Below are 25290 nucleotides of genomic sequence, written 5' to 3'. Positions count from 1 at the left end.
TCATTGCCTAGTGAAAGATTTAGACTTGCACTGAACTTCTGCAGTCTTATCCTCATGTGAAGCTCATCAAGGATGGCAGATGGTGCTGCTAGTTCAAGTCCCAGATTAGAATAGCTTTGTCTTTTCAAAAGCAACTTCATTATTGTGTCTTTGTGGCCTCAGTCCATCAGCATGAATGGCACGCCAAGCCAGGGGTGATCAGGAAAAGCTCCAATTACAGTCAGTAAACAAACTTCACTGCTGCTGTTTCCAATAGAAAATCATATTTTGTCAGCCTGATACAGGAGGCAACAAATATCATAAGGTTACTGACTGACGTTTATAAAGAGTTGGAAACTGAACTCGGTGACTCAGAGAACTCAATGTCCATAAACAAAAACAGATTAACGTAACCCTTGCAAAAAAGGTAGGGAAAAGGCAAGTACTTCCAAATGCAATGGGGACGACTCTTCATTTCTGTATACAAGATACCAAAATGCTACGGTGCGAGCTACAGAAGTTCATTGCCTCGCTCTGTTGATTCATTTTAAGAACATGCATTATCCAGCACAGTCTATGGAAAAGCCTTCTGCCACAGCGTACAAGTCAAGAAACAAGCTGTATAAAGCAGTATACAAAGCAGATCTGACAACCCTGTCTGAAACCTGGGCCTTTGGTGTTGATGTCAACCCAAAAGGTTTTTGCCAGACTAGCTGCTGACATTCATGGTTTGCCACTGCCAGTACAAAACAGCCCTTGAGACAGTATTTTGTTACAGGAATATAATTTCTACTGTACCAGACGTGTGCCACAGAAAACAAAAGTAGCTATTTGATAGAAAAAAGACAGAAAAAATGCTTTCAGGTATTAGCAATACTAGTTAACAAATAGAGTACACAAGTTTCAAATAAGCTCTGCAAAGTGCTTCACACTGGTGTCAAACACCACAGTCCTCATTGCATTCCTGCACAAAGGCAGCCTGCTCAGTACTTTCCTTGATCACTGAAAAGAATCCCAGGCCTCCTCCTCTGCCACCACAGAAAGCATCAGAATCTGAGTAGTTTCTCAGCCTTCATTTCCTTCAATTTTCCAGTTGGGAATTTATTCAGAATTAACTTGCAAATTCCTGTTTAATAAATCTTTGATTTCTTTCTAATATGCAGAAGTAAACTGTAAGTTAGTGGTCAAGTTTATCATAGTCCTCTTTCTTGAGTGGAAAACACCTGATTCACCAGCACTCGAGAATAACGGGCACCATTTTTGGTGAGGCACAGTACAGACAGTGTTCTTTAAAGTGAGGGTGAAAAGCTGCTCTTCTGGACTTGAATGAATGCTGTGGTGCAAGTTATGAAACAGAACTGAGCTAATTTAAGAGCAATACCCAAGAACCTGGCTTAGAATGAAGAATTAACTGCATTAGCACTATACTAACACTCTTAGCAGCTGGACAGGTCAAGGACACAATTTCTAAGGCTTGCAAGGTTATCAGCACCTAGTCAGTAATTTCTTTCTGAATTTGAAGCGAGGAGGACTACTTTGTAAATCTTCTATAGCACTTAGTAGAGCAGGGTAGATTTGCCTTGGATAAGAAGGAGATTCTTGAGAGCTACCAAGGAAAGCCCCAAGGAAATTGCGCACAATGACAAAACCACACTCCAAGGGGGGACAGCCGCAGAGGAGGTTCCACTGAACTCAGGAGGGTTTTTAAGGTCAAAAATACGTAGGAGACACAGAAAGCAATTATACCATAGTTCTAATTACAAAACTTTGCCAACAGCAGAATGACAGGAAGCTTAACTTGAGGGGAGTGGAAAAATAACTAGAAACAAGGCTGGCGATATTAATGAGGCGTGTTGCCTAGTCTCTGGGAACAAATGCTGGAAGTATTTTGGCTGTGGAAAAGCATACTTGGGCACTACATAAAAAAAATCCTAAAGAGACTGCTTGCAATTCTGTATAGCAGAAGGGACACCTAAACAAAGAATAGAAAAGATGACAAAATTAGGAGTGTGAGCATGCTCGGGAAGAGGAGGCTGGGTGCTGAGTGTAGGTGTGGCAGGTTGTTTGCTTGTTTAGGGTTTAGGAAACTGAAATTCATCCTGGCATGTCTACACTGATAGAAAGTGCAACTTGTGCTAGTGCTAGTGTCAGCATAAGGCTGTAAAGATTAGTTTGGGATGACTTTTAAAAATTGAAGTAGAAGCCTCAGGTAGAGAGGAAAACAAGAGCTCTGGAAAACAAGGGAAACAAGTTAAAGGAATGGGAGAAGGGGGAAAAAAAAAAATCCATCTCAGACTTTGGAAGGTGAGAATAGCATAACAACCAGAAAAGAGGAGCCTACAAATAATTCTGAAGGACACCACGTATAAAAGTTTAAGGTGACAGATTTTTTTGCCCAGGCTTTGGACAGTACAAAAGTTGGATTAGGTTGCTCAGAGTGGTCTGAAGAAATTGTTTCAGCCATGTAAGAAATAATTTATATTAAGGAATTTTTGGTTTCAAAAAAAACAAATACCCAAACCAGCCACTTTTAATGGTGTCCCAACTCTGTTACCAAGGTCAGTTTGGCATCAATTCTACAGGGTCAGATGCGTCAGCCTCCAGGGTTTCACGCACAGAATCAGTTCCCAGAGCCCAAGGAGGTCACCAACAGGTGCTGTGATTATTTGGGAAGCCACAAGGATCCTGTGCCAATGCACACCAGGCATCCAACTCACCACCTCAGCCCTTCTCCGCTACAGTGAGCACTATGTTAAAAGCACCAGAAAAAAAATACTCCACTAGGTATCTGTAAAACTGAACTCTTACCCTGTTCCCATTCTCTACACGTTAAGTAATTTGCTTCTCTAGTAAGCCAAATTTTGATATGTTTGACAAAAAATTTCCTCATTTGCTACTTTTATTTCAACTTTAAAATGGCTTTTTTTCCCCTGTCCTTTTTTGTAATTGTAATTGGAAGTAGACTACATAACTTTGGCCTTCCTGTTTGCATTTGAATCTGGCAAACATCAGTAAAAAGCAGCACAGCCACTTAAGTGTCTGAAAACATGTATTAGAAAAAACAGCACTTTTCCTTCCCCTGCTGCATCAAACTGATTTGGATTCTAATCAACTGCTAAAAAAGTCATTGAAATTACTCATTACTGAACTTACTTTGGTTGGCTCTGGTTGGTTCAAGAGGTCATATAATATTGTTGCTTCACAATATGATATATCACAGTAGTGAATAGCACTCAAAATTCAGTTGCTGGTAATATTAATATATCATTCATTGTAATAAATAGTTCGCTACCATATACATGTCTGTAAGAGGAAACAAACTGCTACAGTCCAATCTCAATTGACAATACAGTAAATCCTTCTGGAGCTGTTTGAAGTTACTGCTTTGCTGTACTTGAGGTTACGTGTAAAAAAAAAGGCACGCACTAAAGCAAACCAATGCTGCATAAAATCTGCAAAAAGGGTCTAAGTTTATCTCAAGAAATTATACAGCACTTCAGCAGCAAAACCACTAGGAAGTTTAAAGCAGAAGTGTACATACACGTGCCTACCTCTAGTGCTAAACTGACAGCTTAATCTACGTAATCCAGTGCTCAAGTGGAATGAGAAAACAATCTTTCCACATCTGCATACATCTGCGTATCAGGTTCATACTGTTTCATAAAGCGTTGAAGGGCTCCATTTCACCTTACACATTCTGAAGGGTTTTGATTTAAATATGCTGCCTCATCTGCTGAAAAACTAACAATGAACCCCTTAAGGTGCCACAACCAACAGAGTTAAAGCTTTCTTCAGACCTAGACTTGCGATACTGTATGAACCAAGGTTTTGTTAGCTGGACATCACAGAATCACAGAATGTTAGGGGTTGGAAGGGACCTCTGGGGATCACCTAGTCCAACCCTCCTGCCGAAGCAGGGTCACCTACAGCAGGCTGCACAGGATCTTGTCCAGGCGGGTCTTGAATATCTCCAGAGAAGGAGACTCCACAACCTCCCTGGGCAGCCTGTTCCAGTGCTCCGTCACCCTCAGAGGGAAGAAGTTCTTCCTCATGTTCACCTGGAACTTCCTGTGCTTCAGTTTGTGCCCATTGCCCCTTGTCCTTTTGATGGGCACCACTGAAAAGAGTCTGGTCCCATCCTTCTGACACCCACCCTGAAGATATTTGTAAGCATTTATAAGGTCCCCTCTCAGCTTTCTCTTCTTCAGGCTGAACAAGACCAGCTCCCTCAGCTTTTCCTCATAGGACAGATGCTCCAGTCCCCTCATCATCCTTGTAGCCATCCACTGGACTCTCTCCAGTAGCTCCTCGACTTTTTTGAACTGGGGAGCCCAGAACTGGACACAGTACTCCAGATGGGGCCTCACCAGGGCAGTGTAGAGGGGAAGGAAAACCTCCTTTGGCCTGCTGGCCACACTCCTCTTGATGCACCCCAGGATGCCATTGGCCTTCTTGGCAGCCAGGGCACACTGCTGGCTCATGGTCAACTTGTTGTTCACCAGGACACCCAAGTCCCTCTCCGCAGGGCTGCTCTCCAGCAGGTCCATCCCAAGCCTGTTCTGATGCATGGGGTTGTTCCTCCCCAGGTGCAGGACCCTGCACTCGCCCTTGTTGAATTTCCTCAGGTTCCTCTGCGCCCAGCTCTCCAGCCTGTCCAGGTCTTGCTGAATGGCAGCACAGCCTGCTGGTGTATCCGCCACCCCTCGCAGTTTTGTGTCATCAGCAAACTTGTTGTGGGTACACTCTAACTATTCATCCAGATCATTGATGAATAAGTTGAAGAAGACTGGGCCCCTGGGGAACACCACTAGTTACAGGCCTCCAACTAGACTCAGCGCCGCTGATGACAACCCTCTGCGTTCTGCCATTCAGCCAGTTCTCAATCCACCTCACTGACCACTCATCCAGCCCACACTTCCTCAGCTTCCCTAGGAGGATGTTATGGGACACAGTGTCAAAAGCCTTGCTGAAGTCGGGGTAGACAACATCCACTGCTCTCCCCCCATCTACCCAGCCAGTCATGCCATCAGATTGGTCAAGCATGATTTTCCCTTGATGAATCCATGCTGACTACTCCTGATAACCTTCTTTTCTTCCACTTGCTTGATGATGGCCTCCAGAATGAGCTGCTCCATCACCTTTCCTGGGATGGAGGTGAGGCTGACCAGCCTGTAGTTCCCTGGGTCCTCCTTCTTGCCCTTTTTGAAGACTGGAGTGACACTGGCTTTTCTCCAGTCCTCGGGCACCTCTCCTGTCCTCCAGGACCTTTCAAAGCTGATGGAGAGTGGCTCAGCAATGACATCCGCCAGCTCCCTCAGCACTCCTGGGTGCATTCCATTGAGGCCCATGGATTTGTGGGTATCCAGATTGCTTAAGTGATCTCTCACACAATCCTCCTTGACCAAGGGAAAGTCATCCTTTTTGCAGGCTTCCTCTCTTACATCCGGGGCCTGAGATTTTTGAGGGCCAGCATTAACAGTGAAGACTGAAGCAAAGGCGGCATTTGGTAACTCAGCCTTCTCTGTATCCTCCTCTGATGAAAAACTTCTGTCCAAAATATAAGCATCTGCTATGAAAAGGACCAATTCTTCACAGGTATCAAGGACAGTGTCTTTTGAAAAGGGAAGGGGGAAAAGAGACACCAATATCCTTCCTCCCCCCTCCCCTTTTTTTTCTTTGCATTTCATTTGACAGACTGAAAGGGACTAAACGTTGGTTAGTGGATAACATCACAGGAAAAGTTTAAGTGCTAATTTTCTGACTAAAGCAACTGAACTTTCCTCTCTAAAAGTAATGATTAGTGGCACCTGGCCACCAAGGTGAGAAAGCTTAGTTTCTAACAAGTCCATAAATCTAGATTATTTTCCTGGATTACCTGAATTTCTCAAATGCATAGCTTACACTAAGTTACTTAAAATCCTGCTTTAGAACTCTCTAAGAGTAAAATAGGTCTGAAAAAACTTACAGCCCATTTTGATGCCTAAAAATGAGTTTAAGTGCCCATACGAAGTACCCTAAATACACACACTTTGGCCTTTGTTCTTCTTATGTTCTAGTCCAGGCATTTGCAAAACAAAGGCTTGAACTTAATAACATGTTTTTTTTCAAGAAGGGAAAAAACCCATCCACAAGAAAAGCCAAGCAAATTCATATTACCACTAACCTGAGAAAGGTACTTTTAAGGTTAAAGGGTTCTGAGAAAGTAAATTCCTTCTATTAAGCCCATGGTCTGTGAGACAGACTCGTGAAGCTATTGGAAAGAAAGAAAGAAAAAAAAAAAAGGAAAAAAAAAGAACAAGAAAAGGAACAACACTAGTACAAGAAATAATCTCCAGACTTCAAGCCCCAAGGTCAAATGTGACAGATGCTAGTGATTCCTTCATTTATTTTTCTTGACATCTATCAATGCAATCAATCTCAAGTGAAGTTGTAGATGCCAGAAAGGGAATAGCCTATCATGATTTGTAGTAACCTTCAAAAACAGGTGCTCTTTCACTGTTGGAAGCGCTGTGTGTGGAAATATACATATATACCTACTAAAGTACTGGCTATATGGTGTGGTCATATTTTATGGCTTCCTTTCTCATGTGTGCATGTTCATATCTCAGGTTTTATTTAAGAGACACCTCTTACTTCACATATTTGCACAAAAGTCTTCAGATGAATCTCAAGTTTGGTTAATGCTCTAGACTAGTCTAGAGGTCCTACTCACAGCTCAAAAATCACATATGGCTTGGAAAGTCATTTTATGTGATTTGTGTAGGTATGCTTAAGCCACAAGATCTACAGTCCAGTACCAACAATTCTATGTAGGGATTCTCCAGTCCACATGCCTTAAGTGTGGGAGTGATAGAATAGATCATGTTGATCTGTCGATGCCACAGCCTCAGCCTCCCTTTACCTCTAAGGTGTTGCAAGGATTTGTAGGAAGAGACAAAGTCCCACTAACATAAAGCTATTACAGTCTAAAAAGACACAGAAAAATATCTGAAAAAAACTACTCTGCTTTTTCTATATAGAAAAAGCAGCAACATGACAGAACAGGCGGTGTGCCCAGCTCATGCAAGAAATGTGGTGTAGATGACAGAAGTGCACTCAGTCCAGCAGTTTAAATCTTATCTTTTGAATCTACATCTGAACAAGGCGTGTATCCTGGTATTCCTGCTGAAGTAGCTGATTTGAGGATATTCCCCTGCCTCTCCTCTTCACGCAAGTGTCATATACCTTCAGCCATGTGAACAGTATGAAGAACCACTTGTTACGTTATTTTGGGGGGAAAGAACGTGATCATGGAATTAGTGATGAGTGCAATGAAAGAACAAATTGAAGTTATGCTGTCATTTTCTATGGGGTTATTAAAAAGTTTGGTTTGATGTATAGTATATAATACTGCAGCTTATAGTGCAGTTTTAGTGCAGTTAGAGATGTAAAATAACAATGGCAATTAAAAATGATCAATGCTTTGTCCTTGCCCAACTCCAACTTTTCTGAAATACACAGATCAAAACAAATAAAAATCAATCCTGTATTTACAAACTCTGGCCTTGTTGACAAGTTTTCCTTTGTCTTTTCCCCACACTACTAAACATATTTACAATACTACTAGCTTTATTATTATAGATTTAACAGATCGGAAAACAAGTAAGAGGTGAAAGAAATCAGTGACCACAGTGACAGTCTGAGAAGCACCCAGAAGTCAACATTCAAATTGTGGAAGTAATTCTGCTTTGCTAAATAATATGCTACGTAAACGTACTTGCTGCTTCCTCACCTCCAGTAACATAAAAAAGAAAGTCCATTAAATAGCAACAAGAAAGGATTGTATACAGCACCATGGGAGCAGAAAAAACAGCAAAAGACAGTACCCACATCTAGTGGCATTTGCGGTAAATCAGAAAGTGCTGTGCTCCATGGCAGGAATTGTAACAACTCTTCTGCCATTACAAAGGATCGATAGCACTGCACTGATTTTCTCTCTGTATCATTTGCAGGTGCTTGTAAAACACAATAGAATTGCAAGAGATGCCAGAAGAGACTAACCATATCAAAAACACATCCAGAAGTCAGATCATCTAGAAACTCTATCATCCAACAAATCTAATTTTAACAGAATATAGTAATGTGTTGTTCCCCATAGAGGAGTCCTACTGACTGTTTAGGAACTAAATTAGACAAGGTCTAACCAAAAGTGTTCCAAAGCCCATGGATTAAATACAAAGAAAGACCTTTCTGCTCTTTAAAAAAAAAAAAAAAAGTTATACCATTCTGTTGAACTGATAAACAAGGACATAATTATCTTCTGAGTGGTAAGCATTTTTGCAGATATTATGTAGAAAAGTTATTATTGTGTTTGGCAAAATTGCTGTACAATACAAAACAAGCACCCCTTTGCCAGCTTCTGGTGTTTCATCACTCAGGAACCATTTGCAGCTATCACTTCTGGCATATTCTTCCTGGTGTCTGTTCCATCTGCCCTGTCCTAGTGCTATGTAATACATCTTAAATTAGCCAGCTTTCTTCATAGGTCCAATAGATCAGCTTCAGTGAAATATGTGAAGTAAGAAAATAAAACAAATATGTGTCTTCCACAAAATAATTTCTGTAATGACTATGCCTCATCACGGACTTGGTGTGACTCTAGTCCACATGCTTGGGCTACTTTTTGCTAGAGAGAATAAGACCAGAGGAGCTAACAGAACATCACTAGTTCTGCCTTTGAGTCTTCATGCGTGCCAGGTATCCATCTAAATCACACCTGGTATTTCACACACAAAGACCACACAGCTGAACCCTGGTAAAAAATAAATATTGGTTGCTATGCTGTCTCTACCTGACTAATAAAATTTCATAGCTTTACATATGTTCTAGTTAAAATCAGCTCCAAGTGCTGTCAAACAAAACCTTTGCTTGTCTGGTTTCACCCTGAATGGAACAGTAATACCCGGCAGCATCTACTTCTTTCTCTTATAGAGGTAGGTGAACTGTGAAGACCTTGTAATAACGTGTGTAATTCGGCTTATATGGTTTAAAAAGGAGAAAAAAAAAAAAGAAAAGAAGGGTAAGAAGATACTGACACTGTGCGTAGTTCAACAGCTAAGAAAATCCACCCTGGAATTAATTTATTGCTTTACTACCCTTCAGGTGCATTTGTTTCAATAAAACATGCTCCTCCTGCTATGAGTTTGATTTTAAGCAATGACATGGACTCACTACTGCACATACAAGTCACTGCAAACTACACACACACTTTACACCTCCTGGTTGCAAAACAATATATAAAGCGCACAGAATCAAAGTAGTGTCACTTGCAAATTTAAAGTGTTTTTATTTCTAGTACAGGCTCATCACTGAGGAATTCAGTTACATTGCACCCAGAGCTAAAATCCTTATAAAATTTTAGAAATAATTTGATACAGCATGGTCAAAGCATTTGTTACAAAGCAATATATTTCTTTGCAATTTCTAAGACAAAATAAAATATTAATCAGAACAGATTTCCACTGTAGGATTGCTAGAATCATAGAATCATAGATTGGAAGAGACCTCTAAGATCATGAAGTCCAACCGTCAACCCATCACCATCATGCCTACTAAACCATATCCCAAAGTGCCACATCTACACTTTTTTTAAACATCTGCAGGGACGGTGACTCAACCACCACCCTGGGCAGCCTCTTCCAATGTCTGACCACTCTTTCAGTAAAGAAATTTTTCCTAATATCTAATCTAAACCTCCCCTGGAGCAACCTGAGGTCATTGCCTCTTGTCCTATCACTAGTTACCTGGGAGAAGAGACCAACACCTGCCTCACTACAACCTCCTTTCAGGTAGTTGTAGAGAGCAGTAAGGTACCCCCTCAGCCCCCTCTTCTCCAGACTAAACAGCCCCAGCTCCCTCAGCTGCTCCTCATAAGACTTGTTCTTCAGACCCCTCGTCAGCCTCATTGCCCTTCTCGGGACACGCTCCAGCATCTCAATGTCCTTCCTGTAGTGAGGGGCCCAAAAATGAACACAGCCCTCGAGTTGCAGCCTCAGCAGTTCCAAGAACAGGGGCACGATCACCTCCCTACGCCTGCTGGCCACACTATTCCTGACACAAGCCAAGATGATGCTGGCCTTCTTGGCCACCTGGGCACACTGCTGGCTCATGTTCAGCCGGCTGTCGACCAACACCCCAAGGTCCTTTTCTGCTGGGCAGTTTTCCAGCCACTCCTCCCCAAGCCTGTAGCGTTGCATGGGGTTGTTGTGACCCAAGTGCAGGACACAGCATTTGGCCTTGTTGAACCTCATACATTCGACCCTGGCCCATTGATCCAGCCTGTCCAGATCCCTCTGCAGAGCCTTCCTACCCTCAAGCAGATCAACACTCCCGCCCAGCTTGGTGTCATCTGTAGACTTACTGAGGGAGCACTCAGTCCCCTCATCCAGATCATTAATACTAGTTCATTTAAGAACTTTACTGAACTATTCTTGACTTCCTATCAGGTATTCTTGATTTCTATTTAAGAAAAAGAAGATTTTTCCAAAAGTGAAATTTGTATGTTTTGTTATCAGAGCTGAGATAATAAAATCTTATCACTCCAAACAAAGGGCAGAGGAGCACTCATAAATTCTGGAATGAAGGTTCAGGGCAAATAACAAACTGCCACCCTATCATCTGTGGCTGCAGTCTGTGGGAAGATATTTAACTATCCCTACGTTTCATTTATGTGGGCAAAATATCGGAGCTTTTCTGCACTGATGAGCTGGGGAAGAGCTATGACCTCTCACAGGGAAGAGACAAGATCAGAGAGGGAAAAATGAATCAGTCAGTTGCTCCAAGTGCAAAGTTCTACAGCACAGAGTACCAAGGAGTCAGCCATACAAAACCATGAAAGCCACAGGCACATCCTTACTAAGTGCCACAGAAATGCTGTTGGGAAGCAAGTCACACTGCTTGTGATGGTACGGGACAGCCAAGCTATAACCAAACTCACCTTCTTTAAAAGCACAGACCCCCTTTACTGTGGTGACAATCTCCATGTGCCACCTGCAATGCACAGCTAAGTAGTCCATATTGTCTCCAGCAGACAGCAAAGGTAGGCATTTGTTATCGTAGTTAAAATGATCTTTCCCTTCCTTTCAAGGCTCCTTACATTTGGCACTTGCCCGTGCTGCTGGTGACTTCTACGTGCCCACAGACACAAGCTAGAGCTCCTCCCTGCAGCAGAGCAAAGCATTTTATACACAGCAGTATTCCCTGCAAATGCCAAGGAACAGTGGCATAGCCAACGCAGGAGGCACTTTGCACAAAGCATGTTTATTAGCTGTGACACAGAGCACAGCATTTGCAAAGAGCTAAGGAAGAAGACAGCTGCTGCGGCTCCCCTAATTACCTTTCCCCAGACGTCAACAGTAATTTACAATTTGGACGATGCTGCTGGAACTAAGTACGATCTAGATCCACACACAGGCGATCCTCCTCGCTTTTATAGGCGACGTGTTATAGGAGAATTACAACTATTCAAACTGTTTCTATGAGTTAGGTTATCTCCTGTGAGGTTTTTTATTATGCATTCTCCTTTTGCTACTGGAAAATATGGAATGTGCTGTAGACAGTAATCAGATAATCACGTCTTGTTACGAGCACAAGCCAGCAGGACTTGCTATTAGAAACTCTCTATCACATCAAAATGAAGTACATTTGAGATGCTTAGTAAAAATTATGCTTCTTAACACACATTTCACAGCAGATATAAAAGATAAAAATAAAAAAAAAGTAGTATATAGAACAGGTAGAACATTAGCCTCACATATATCCAAATTCAGTTCTAAATTACTCCACTACTACAGCATTTTGAAATATTTACTGTGTTCACCTCCTGCTGTTTTGCCGCTAACCAAAACTTCAAAGAATGATCAGGAAGTCTGACAAATTAAGACATCATCAACAATTAAGATTTATTGCACAAACAGGATAAACATTTCAAATGCTTGCACTCTTGAAAAATCAAAAGCTTTCACCCTCTGGCAGTAGCTCCAAGCTGCTTTATTGACAAGAGACAACATTTAAAAAAACGACAAATGCAGTACAGAACTCAAAATGTATGCAGACACATGAAACTGCAAAGACTCAGCAGATATTCTAAGCCCAATGGTATACTTGGGTAAAGAAGTGGTAAAAAGAAATCAGAGTGAATTAGACAGAAAAGCTTTAAAATCAGGATGAGTACCCACACTATGTCTCTACTTGCAAGCACTGAGAATAGAGATGGTGTTGACTTAGAGACTCACTGTTACATGGATCCAGTAGCTTGCTGATGCTTTGTATGATAAAATAAGCACCCATCTCCAGCTTCTACAATAATGTAGAGCCATGCAAGACAAGTATCTACTCGGTGTGGTGTCCTGCTTCCCTTAGCAGATGTGCAGCATGCATTCTGCAGTTGTATTGCTACACAATTGTGTGATTCTTCTCAGCTCAAACTGAGTGTCAAATGAGAGGATGAGACTTACCCATGTTTCTCTGGACTCTCTACTGATAAGACTTCACCGCTGCTTTCGTCAATAGGAAGGATGCGAGCAATGTATTCTCCGCTTTGCTGGTAAAACTTATAAACAGCCACTTGAACTACGCATTGGTCACTGCTGCTTCTCAGCCAAGGGCTCAGGATGATGGGGCTTGACCTCTCTGATGCATTCAGAAACAGAAACGAACCTAGAACAGAAAAGGCAACAAGAAAGCTTTAAGAACAAAAAAAGAAACCAAAAAGCCTCACAGAGTGTAGATGAATACTTGTCATTTTTATGCAGCAGCTCACTCTGAAGCCCTTCCATATCTCTCAGTCAAAGATTATCTTTGCCAACTAGTTTTGAAAGTTTGCCAATTCTGTATTAAACCCATTAAGATCTTCCTAGGGAGGAAACATTTCATATCACCTTTCGATGGTCCAAAAGAAATATTGCATTTAGATTTAACTCCCAGAAGAAAAGAGATGAAATGGAAAAAGCCATAAATATTAAGAGCAGGGAAAAATAACAAACAGTAACAATAAAACTCCATCAACCAACAGACTTCCAAAGTTAAGCCCAGGCAGGTGATTAAGGAGTTCAGGCTTAGATTCTTGCTTTCATGTACCTATTCTTTCTGGACCTCACCCCCATGCCTGTAATCTCTCAGGTGTGGTCCAGACCGAAACGTTATGGCCTTGGTTCAGTGAGATCCTGACTTGACAGCTCTCATATATATTTTATTATTTTTATAATACTTTATTTCTCTCACCCAAATAAAAACCACTAATTCAATAGCTTTACTTTTGCTCTTCTATAAACAAAAAAGTGCAGTGTTTTTAAGTCATGAGAGTCGGGATAAAGGCCTGACATAATTTTATTTCTTCAACAATTCATTCCAATGTATTAATTTTACATGCAGCTAATCCACATTAAACATTTCATTATTATCCAGTACATTGACTCCCTTGGTCTAATTCTATTTCAATATGATCTGAGGCTTATCCAGTGGGACAGAGGTAATGTGTTTTCATCACACTTATGCTCATTTCAGGTAAGTCTAATTACTCCCTTTTGGCAGCCGACCAATTTACCAATTTGTCCACACAGCAAGCACACTGGGGTGTGTGGTTGGTAAATGAAAGGTGTAGTTAGGTAAATGAAAGGGACCAACCCTTGAAGCAAGAAAAATTGTGATATTCCACAGATTCTGGCAAGACTGGTCAGATAATCAAGACAACGGGATTTCATTTCCTGGAGAGTCCATTAATAAAGCCTATCCGTTAATACTTCAAACGTGCACATCTGATGAACAGTTTAATTTCATAGAGAGAGAAACTAAGGCTCAAAAGGGCTGCAATTTAAACCTCTTTTTAAGCGTGCAAGAATTTTAGCAGGAGCAGCAGCTTATTTTTGAAAATACCAAGGCTGAATCTTCAGAGGAACGATCTTCCACATCACTGAGCGTGGCGCAGCTGAGATCCAGGGTGCCTCAGAAATCCTGTGGATGGGGTTCAAATGGATCCTGCTCGCCTTCACCTCAGTGCCTAAGCTGTGGACCACAAGGTACAAACCAGCCACTCCTGTGGTAGTTCACCTCATCCTAAAACGCATCTGGTGAATCGTCCTTCAGTGTTCCCATTTCTCTCCACTGAACTGAGGGTCAAGACCTCAGATTTTAATATCTCACCATCAGATGCTGGTATAGAACAGGAGAACTGTACTCATGCTCACAGATGTCCCCTTTGAAAAAGTCTGATTTGGCAATTCATCTCACACACAGAATAACAATAGGAGGGCTAAAAATGAAACCTGGATTCCTGTCAACCACCACGTTTCCCTCCCATACACAGACTTCTCACTAGCAGCATTTTTTACATACTTGTCAAAAACAGTGTTCTTGACATTGGCATCACATTACTGACATATCTAAAACTAGAAAACATTTGTACTGAAAAAGACACACAGAAATACATAAGGTACAGCCTGCTCAGATGTTAAGGTTTGTAAACAGAGAGGAGTGAAATGTAGTCGCAGCATTTTTTTTTTTTTAATAACAAGATTCCTTTAAGTGAAAAAATAGCCTTTAATCCAGTTACTAATGGAATGGTTTGATGAGTTTAAACAAATGCTGTTATTCTCACTATTGTATATACACAGTATTTTTGCTGGTCAGTAAAATAAAAACAAAAACCCAGCCACTTGTATCATCCTTCCCTGTCTCTCCCTTTTGTTGCAAACAAAAGAGAATTAGAGCACTAAATCTTGTAGCTTTAATAGTACCGTCCCCATAAGAACACTGAAATCTGTGACATGAAAGGGAGCAAAGAGACTTCTGCTGGTGGCAGAAAGACACTAAGCCTTGCAGTAATTGCTGATGGTAACTTGCCAGGTGCAAGAGCCATTTGCTCATCTTACTGCTTGGCAACAGAGAGTCGAATTTAACAACAAAGGCAGCTCTCATTCCTTCTTCTCTTGCAGTGGTTCTAAATAAAGAGAGCTTCCACGGACAGGCCCTCTTATGCCCCAGCTTGGGGCCAGGTTTGAAACATCAGTGAAGTCTAGTAGTAGACAAGGCTAGCTAGTTGCTACAGCAAATTTGTGAGATAGTCAATAACCTCCTTTGTTTTGGCTTTTACAGTTCTACTCTCTATTTACAGGGCTCACACTTTGCAGTTGTGGCTTATTACTCATCACACAGGGCCAGTTCTACCTACTAAATTATATTGCTAGAAGGAACACAATTTTGCCATGGTGGGGGCTACCCCGGCGCACACTCCCAGAATGCTAGGAGGAACAGCCCCACACTGTGCTGTTGTGAAGCAGTGCCTAGAAAATACCTCTGAATGAGACAGCTATTACACTGTGTTGGCCTCGCCACCGGTACACAGTTTTGTCAGAAATGTCCTCCTAGTGCATACTTTTGGGAAAATTACCCACCTGGGCAAATACTAGAGCTATAACAGATTCCCTTTTTAAACTTCTGGGTTTTTTTAATTTTAAAAAAAGGAGAGAATAAACACAACTTTTTTCTCGTTTTTGAAAGCTCAACCATCTCATGGGCAACCTCCTTGTCTGCTGTGGTGTTCTCTTTGCTCTTACTGCTTGCCTAGCCCCTAAATGCTAAGGGAAGAACTGTCAGAGCTGCATTTGGCTCTGGCGTTATTGGAACTGTTTCCAAAGTTGACTTGAGGTATACTTGCTACGAAACCACACAGAAAGCGCAGAGGCTTTGTTACAAAGCAGAATTTGAAAATTCCTGTTCATGCACTGCAAGTTAGATCTGCTTATTACAGAGCAGACCGCTGAGTTCCTATAGTAATCTGGCCTGACATTTGCAGTGTACATTAACATCGCACATACTCTTTTCCACGTAAGCAATAGACTCAAAACACCAATTCAGACAAACCCAATTTCATGAATTTGCTGTCTCCCAAGCATACATGACATATCTGTCAGTCAACTGCATACACAGACACATACACAAAGACAACAACCCGCTGACAGAGGCCCAAATCCTCTTTCATTAAAGTTGACAGGACTCACACTACTGAAATCAATGGTGCTAAACGCCACAAAGGAACAATTAACGTGTCTGGAGATAGAAATAATACATTTTGAACACAAATCCTTACAGTTCTCCCTTCCCTCAAAGGCAAAATTTCTCAGTCATGGCTTGCCACTGTTTCATGCGACGGCCTCCCATGGGATCAATATAAATATCGTTTCCAGGATCAGATTAGAGACCGCTACTTAGAAAGAGTTAAAAGATCACATGCAGAGCAATTCCCCATCCACACTGAGGGACAGAAGAATATTCTGTTTTGCACCAATGGACTTTCTGGGCAAAATTAGGAGCTACTTGTTCACTTGTACTTATCTCCAGTGTGAGGGAATCCATGTGGCATGCTCTGAGCAAATTGTGTACATCCGTAGGACTCTAAGGTTCCAGTTATAAATTTCCTTACGCTTATATTCCCCTGTTAGCTTACAGCTCTAATAAGGCTCTTGGGATCTTCCTGGGTGAACAGCTAGAAAAAGCACCGTAGCCTCAAACAAACTTCTGCTGCTATTTAGATATCAAGGGATATAAGCTGCGACAAAAGGCCCCTTCATGGTACACGCTGTCAATGTCATGTTCTGCTTCTCCGGACTCTGAAGGGTCTATTTGCTTTTCACAAAGATGCTCACCAATGAGTCATCTCAGGAGTCTTCTGCTACAGGTTTTAAATCTGACTGACTGCACAGTGCAATGCTGATATTAAAGAGAGGCAGTTAAAATAATCACATTGTAACTAGCTACACAGCCACAGACCCAGGCACTTAGCACTGCCTGAGCTCATTCATCATCATCAAACAGAACCATGCAGTTGCAGAGGGAACAGCATTCACTATTTTGTACCAAATACACCTATGTTTGCATTATAAGACAGAAACCCTCCTAGTTGATATAGCTCTGTGCTGTTTCAGAAACTGCTGGTCTAAATGCAAATACTTTATTTTCCACATTCCCCTTAAACACTCACAAACTGTACATGGCTTCTAATCATATTTATCCCTATTTTTTTAATACCTGCAGTCATAATGCAGTGGTTTTACTCATCCTTATGTGTTGTGTCTGATAACATCTCTGGCAACTTGCTGTCACTTCACACAAACACACATCAAAAGATATTTATGCTTAAGCACAGGGAATTAGTGCAGCTGAGATAAAATGAATATTACAAGACAAATTAATATATCCTGCAAGAAAAAATGCTGTTGATCCTTTGGAAGCTTTTTTACAACATTTTAATATTCGTGTGACAAAAAGGGAAGGATGGCTTATCAGGTTAGTAGCAAGATGTTTTTGAGATGATGAAGACATCTTCAAGTTGCACCGTTCAGGACTAATGAGGTAACAGAGATATTTGTAAACAAGAAAACTGATGCTAATGTACTATGCATGTACAGATACATTACGAATAAAGCACCTGTCCAAAGAAGTTTTCAAATGAAGGGGTACACATTGGTAACACTACAATTCAAAACCACACCAGCAACAAAGCGCATTCCCACAATCTCTGGCCCGACATCCTTGTCCAATACAGATGCACAAAACATCTGAAACTCACACCAGTGAATGCTGAGGCAACCCTGCGCTGTTCAAAACATAGAGCCATCACCTGGCCCTAGGAACTGGGCAAACTTAGTGTCCTATTGTTAGCCCCTTTAAAAGCTGGTCATCTGATAGCTACCCAATAGCTTTGAATGCACTCTGCTAACTGCTCATACCCTAAATCCTTCCTACTCAGTCTCTGGGTCAATGCAATATAGAGTCAGGTCAAGTTCTACTAAACAACCTCAAGATGCCCAGCGAGGTCAGTACAACCTATTGCATCCTTTGACCTTTCTGAGGCAGCGGTCTAGGAAAAATGGCTGCAGCCCAAAAAGACAGCAGCCTGAGAAGTTACAATGAAAAATTATGTTCTCCAGGAAAGTGTTAACTGCAGAAAACAGCAACCAGATCTTCTGGGACAAACACATGGAGGCAAATCCTCATCTTGCACCTGAGATCTAGGATTTCCAGCATGAGGTGTTCTTGTATACCTGATATCACACAATCAAATACAATCCTGAAGACATGACATCAAACAGGGCAATAGGACATAAACATCAGTTACAGAAGTGGCATGCATTAGAATTCATGAAAAGAGAAGTTCACATTATTTGAAAACAATATTTAGCAACACATCCAAACCAATAATACACACAGAGCAGACATCCAGATACCTGATATGAAATAAAGTGCCCCCATGCCAATTCAGGCAGATTTCTTCCCTAATAACTAAAGACCACAGGTTTGTTATTTTAACTTACTTTCTTGAAAAGCAAGGCTCAAAACATAGCTACGCTGAGTTAATCTGATCACAGTTGTAAAGCAGCAATTTAACAATCCTTTGCAAAACTGGCAGATTTTTATTCTGAACATAAACTCCATCTTCCTACTAAAAGGATTTTATTACATTTCACGTACAAGTTCAATACTCTACCAGATTAAATTAGAGCTGTAAAAACTATTAACAGTCAACGTCTGCTGGGGACTGTACAGTAGAAAAAAAAAAAACTTAAATCAAGTTTTATGATCTCTGGAGATGCTGACTGGAGACAACGTTTCCATTAGTATCACAAAACATCTCACAGAGCTGGTCTTTGGATTCTTCATTTTACACAGCTTCCAAAGTAACTATTCAAGCATAACTCTCCTAGCAGGAGCTCAGTAGTTGGCAAAAGCCATGGAAGAACTGGGCGCTACCTGAGCAACAACATTAAGAAAAAATATTGTTGTACTTTTTCTAGGCTTATTTATGCAGATTTTCTAATTGCCTCATCAAGACTCCAAAATGTGCTGAACACTAAGAATGTGAATAGTCTCCAGTGCTGAGTGCAATGTGACTGCATAAGCACCAGAAGATTTGCAACATGCTATACTTGCACCTGACTTAAAATTCATGAAGGTAACAGCCTTTGAATTATTACAAAATTTGGAGCTGAACAATTCTTAACAATCTAATTACGGTAATTGGATGATATCTCACCTCTTTTGAAGTCAAACAGAGTTCTTGCTATTAGCTTAAATAGAACCAGGATTTCGCTTCTAATACCTTGCAGGGATGTGAGCACGTTTCTCAGGATGATGCAAGAGCAATTCAGAAACGCTAATGAATTCATACTACCTCTTGTGAGCATGTAATACATTTCACAAATGGACAACTTATGTCAGACATTAAACAACCGCAAAGAGTATGTGGCCAAGACTGGTATCAGAGCAGAGATCTGCAAGTCAAAGGTCTTTAAAATTACCTCCTATTCAAGTATTTTTCATTTCCTAGATGTAAAGAGGAAGGCCAATATTCCACCAAAACAAAATAAAGTCAAATTCTGTCCTCTCACTACAGCATCAAGCAAATTTGATTTGCCCCATATGATTTCTATTAAATTCAAAGACTTCACTCATATAAAACCTTCTCCCTCAAACAACCAGTATTGACTGTGATCCTTGAGAACTGCAGCAGTGCTACAGAAACATAATTTGAAGTTAGGAAAGACAAGAGTCCTCTTCTCTCACACTTCAGTCCCAGAAACTTTCCTTATTAATTTACCTATTCTCTTAGAGGCAATCCTGAAGACCGACATGCAGAGGGAGCAGTCTGCTAGCAGTGACCTTCACACAGCTCTTTTACAGGTTTCCCCTGTTGCTTCTCTGAACTCAGGCGTGGTGTGTGAGCTGAAGTCCAAAGGAACACTATTATAAAACTTTATTACTGTTTATCAGTTTAAATTCCAACAATCCCTAGCATACCCACATGGAAAGCTAAATCCCATCACACCACTCACTTTAGATAGACAACAATAAAAGATGTTTTTCTCACAGAGCATTTTACATCCATTTTTTCAAAAGGAAAAAGTCAGAAGCAAGAAGAAAACAATTAAAAGCTCCAGGTATTGCCTTCCATAATGGGAGCTAGAGCCAGATGCTTTTACAGCCCAATTCCTGAATGACTCAGCAGTGTTTGCTCCCAGCTGAAAAGCACTGAACTGAAAAAAGTAGTTAGTTAATTAAAAACTTAAAATTCAATGCTGAAATTAAAATCTTTCCTAGAGAATGACAAAAGAGTGTTTAAATAATTCATCTTTGCACAGCTGATTAACCAATATGCATCTTTTCTTTTGCTGCTGACAGAGGTGAATGGCAAGTTACTTTTGAGATCTCTGTTCTGAGACTAGAGGATGGCAGAATTTTCTGTCATCATGAACAAGACAGACAGACTGACCGACCTAAAGGGAAAGCTAAGAGGAAGCTGGTTCTGTCAATAAAAACAGAGGCAGAATTCCTGTTCATTACTTTACAGTGTGCACAGTAGTTAAGGGGAGGGTGTAAAGGAAGCCTAATGCTGTGCCTCTAGTTGCCACTTTGTTCTCAAGTGTGCTTGTTCGATTACACCCAGGAAGCTGGAAGCCTAAAAATTAAGAAGTTTGACAATACACTGACGCAAAACAGCTGAACAGAAACGTGCCTGGAACAGAATGGATATTGCAACAACTCACAGTTCAGTAACGTCAGAGACCACAGGTATCTCACCATCCAGGTCATGGATAAGCATATTGAGCACTACCAGCCCTGATACTGGCTCCTAGGGCCAGCTCTGCTCCATGCTGGCTGCCACTAGGCATGAAGCCACCAAATATTATTAGCCTGAGAGCCCCAAAGTCCAGCCAGTATTCAGCCTGTCCGACAGCCTGCTCACCCATCCAGACCGCCTCAGCTCCCACATGACAATGCTGGGGATGACAGTGCCTAAAGCCTTACTAAAGTCAAGGTGAAGTACAACCATGGTTTCTCCTTTGCTCACACAGCCAGTCATTTGACACAGAAGGACATCAGGCTGGTGAACTATGATTTGTCCCCGGCAAATCCATGTTAAGTGTTCCCAATTATTTTCTTGTCCTCCACCTGTGTGGGAATGGAGTCCAAGAGAATATGCTCCATGTTCTTTCTAAGGACTGATATGATGCAGACCAGCCTATAGTTCTCCTAGTCCTGCATCTTGCCCTTCTTCAAAATCAACACGCTACTATGTATGTTCACTATGAGGTTCTCAAGGACCTCCTTCAATTGCAATGATCTCTCATAGATTTTTAGATACAGCACCTTTGGGTGTACCCAGTCCCAGGGATTTGAATGCATCCAACTTCTCTAAAGTAGCCCCTAACTTTGTGCTCTCCTAATCCTGGCTGCCCCTTTCTTCAAGCCATGCTGCTACTTGCCACAGTCTGGGGGCTGTCTTTGCATCTAAATGCAAAAGAAAGTCACTAATTACTTCCACCTTTGCTTCCACCAGTATCATCTGTCACTAGGTTGTGTTGTCACCTCCTTGTAAAAATGCTTCAATATGTACCAAGGAAGACCATTTTAAATAATTTTTAATACTTTTTTTTTTTAATAGGGTCTAGGAATCTTACTGAAGGCCAGACCTCTTTACAGAGAATACTTTAGTAAGTCATTGCACCAAAGAGTCCAAGAGAATGAGGGCTGTCCAAGAGACAGCTGGCAGCTATGAAGGGGCAGACCTTCACAATGGCACACAAGAAAAAAAGAGGAGCTTTTCCACACGACAGTCACATCAACAGTGACCATTAAAGAACACGTATCTCAAAATATTTTTGCTACAATACCAAACCTTAATTCCTGTGCCTTGTCTCTTCAGTTTGCTATTCTTACCGTGATTGCAGTGTGATTCACTTAGAAATTACATTTCTGCTGAGGAAGAGTCATTTCTTCTTTACTTATTCTGCAAACTGCCTATCACGCTTCTGGGCTGTGGATACAATTAACTGACTGAAATAATAAGGATGCTGCTTTTTCCAGTGCAGACAACCAAACCCTCCACTCTTCTTGAGACAAATACCCATGGGGCTTCAGTGTAGGTTTCACATGAGTACAAACTGTAAAAGTTCAAGCTCTCGATCAACTTTATGGATGAAAGACTGTACAGTTCTTTCGCTCTCAAAACAAAAAACACAGCCACAGGGCATCTGGCCACTAAACAAGGCATGCCAATCATCTCACATTTTGTGGTCCTACCTTTAGTATGCCTTTTAAATCAATTCTACTTCTCAAGAGATAGATGTTTGTCTCAGAAAATAACAAATTTGGACAGTACAAAGCCCAGTTATAATGGAGAAATTTTAACTGAAATTCAATTAAACAGCACTAACTGTTATACATCATAGGAGTTTTCTTCTTCATGGAACAATCAGAAAATATTTAAATTTCTGAAATGTCATCACAACCCTACCAAGCATTTCTGCCTCACAATCAAACTGAAGAAGACACATACACTATTGCTGGGGGAGACGTGGATGGAGGTGTATCCGCAAACTGGTACAAGACTCTTCTGACCAACTACATTCACTTTTCAGACTTACTGAAACTACCTAATGAGAGGAATAAAAAAAAAAATAAAAATCAAATAGTCAGACTTATCATTCTGTTGGCATCCTGAACAAATTACCTTTAGCTCACTGACATTCTAATTTTCTAGAAACAGACATAGTTATGCTAAGAAGGTTACGACTTGTGTATCTATCTTGGTTACAATTATTCCATCCTCTTTTCAGTTCCCTAAGATATAGCGTAAATGAGAAATTCCACTCTATTTGTTTTCTGTTGGCTGTAGACTGAGAGAACTACTGCCTTATTAAAGACTATCTTCCTACTCTAGTTTTTGCCTGGAGATAACGGAACAAGGACTGGATGGCAGGGTGAGTTGGAAATGGATTGTGGCTCATAACGTGGATTTTACACAGCCTGGGATAGCACTCGGGAGGTTAAAACCTGGCTCTGCCTGACAGAGTGATTCCAGCTGATGGTTTCAGTGAGTCCTCATCACAAAGCCATTACCGTTATCAGTACTGAAGCGAGACACCTTGGTGAGGCAGCGTAAACGAAACTTGTGTGGTTCCTGTACTGCAGATACATAGTGAATTTTGACCTCAGTACTGTCTCATTCTGTCTGCACTAAGCCCTAAATGCCTCCCAGTGCTTATCCTGATGGAGCAAAAACCTAGTGAATGTTACTTTTGAAATGAACAGGTACATCACATAGCATTTGCAAGAGGTACAGAAGTGATTTAGAAGCCAAAGAGGTCTGGGCCATGAGTGGGGATGGCTTACCTTAACACAACTATCCTTGCCCTCAGCTTGTCACTCTGACAATAGATGACAGACCTGCTAGTGAAGCACTAGTAGAAACCCCTCATCTCACAAACCGATGCATTATGGTAAACTGGTGCAGTGTTTTATGCAATATGGTATAGATGAAAGTAAAAAGTAAGCAGAGTAAATTTAAGGTACTTCTGGGAAACCACCCACGCTGTCTTTAAATTCATAAGGTCGCTGGTGTTCTACAGAGCGACAAGGAAAGATGCTTAGGACTTAGTTTTAATAAGGCTGCTTCTAAAAGCCTGTACTGTAAATCACCATATTATTTAGAGAGGAAAGATCTTACCTGTTAATTCACTTTTACACCATTCATGTAATTTGCCTACATTTTGCATTTCACCCCCCGGTCAGTTTTCTTTGCATGACTGTGCTGCCTTCCTTTTCTAATTGGAGGCATTAGCACAAGGCTGCCAAAACTTGTGGCAAGGGATAAGCTATTTAAACCCAGACAAGATTCCACTTTCTTTGACTTCAAACAAAACCTTATGACCACCTGTCAAATGATCCAAGGTTCAATAAACCCATGTTTTTTGAAAGCATCACTTCTGGCCTTAAATCAGTCTGACAGCCTTCTTTTAAGGATGGAAAATAAACTCCCCTAGGAATAAGCTAGCGGAGGCAGCAGACATGTAAGCTGTAATACAACAATGAAGAGTAAACAGAGAGTTCTCCTATTGCTTGTGACATCCAGCCACATAGGATTTACCACGATAGCTTTTCAATAACCTGAGTCCCACACAGAGCGAATGCACTATGGGCTGGTACAAAGTGGTTGGCAGAGACTCCATAAAGGTTACAAGAGAATTCCAAGCTTCACTGAGTAACTCTCCCTCTGTCTTTCCCTTTTAGATAAAGGTAAATATTGCAAGGTCACATGCAGTAGAAATACACTGCTGACAGCACATCACTGTGGAGGCACTAATAAGCCCAGAGGTATTTGTGCATATACGTTATATTTGACAGCATGCACTTTTACAGTTCCTGCAGACAGTATTTTGCATCCTAACTGGCAAGGTTTTAATGTTTTTTTTACAGAACTGTTTTTTAAAAGAAGGGAATAACATGTTTCTTCTGTTCATTACAAATGCAGAACTGATCCTGAAGGGAACACTGCAGAGACTTTCAGGCTGAAGAGGCTTTCAAACCATTTCCATCTTTGAAGATGAGCTATCAAGGTACTTAATTTAGTTAAGTTTCAGTATGGCTGTAGCCCTTGTTCTAGACAGAGTTCATAGTTGTTGGTTTTTCTTTTTTCCCCTTTAGGACAAATGTGTAAAAGGAAATAAACAGAACTGCTGAAACAGAAAAAAAGCTGCCTTCTTTTAGCAGTCTTCAACGCTGAACAACTAGCACCCACATGACTCTTGTATTAAGAGAAAAGGTGCAGCAGTAACTTTCAGTTCTTGGCATTCTTGTAGGAAAATCAACTGAATTGCAACTCTGAATACAGGCAGACAGAGACAAGAACAATAGTGGTGAGGACATCAGCATCCTCTCTTCAAGCCTATAATTCAGCGTTCAAGCACAGATAGATGAGATGGGGAATCTTAGGACCTTTTCAGTTTGAGCTACCTGATATTCAAAGCCTCTGACAGAAGTTAAGCACACCTACCTGCCAGCCAAAACTGACAGACCTGGCTCACAGTGATCACTGCTTGCTATCCTACAGGCACCAGCACCTTCCAGACCGCAACCAAATTCAACACTAATAAAAGTGTCAGTGAGTCTCAATTTTTAAAATTTGCATAGGAAGTAGTATTAAGGCCAGTACAAGCATTATATCTTCCTTTATTTGGAAACAGCATACAACTAGAACTTGGTAGTCTTTTTACATCACCACACAGCCCACAAAGCCAAGAAAATCCTCTCTTGAGAAAATACTAACCTGGTACAGCTAGATGGAAATCAGATGACACCTTGTATTACAGTAAAAGCATCAGCTTTGTAGTAAACGAAGCATACAAGACCCAAACCACACCAAACAGAGTGGTGAGGAATTATATACAAAGCCATAAAAGACAGCCTGCATGATCCTATACTGTTCAGCCTGCAGTCCTC

The 25290-nt window shown here is 41.1% G+C and overlaps 1 protein-coding gene across 3 annotated transcripts in view; it reads right to left on the bottom strand.

The window, feature by feature from the left end:
- ALK (ALK receptor tyrosine kinase) overlaps positions 1–25290 on the bottom strand; it is a 326540-nt gene that overhangs the window by 167251 nt on the left and 133999 nt on the right. For all 3 annotated transcript variants that reach the window (XM_075413139.1, XM_075413138.1, XM_075413140.1), the window contains exon 4: positions 12474–12675. In XM_075413139.1, coding sequence (XP_075269254.1) covers positions 12474–12675 — 202 coding nt within the window. The remainder of the gene's footprint in view (positions 1–12473; positions 12676–25290) is intronic.

This window comes from Opisthocomus hoazin, chromosome 2 (genome assembly GCF_030867145.1).
Source record: "Opisthocomus hoazin isolate bOpiHoa1 chromosome 2, bOpiHoa1.hap1, whole genome shotgun sequence".
In the NCBI taxonomy this organism is placed as follows: Eukaryota; Metazoa; Chordata; class Aves; order Opisthocomiformes; family Opisthocomidae; genus Opisthocomus; species Opisthocomus hoazin.
This window is presented reverse-complemented; position numbering and strand designations above follow the sequence as displayed.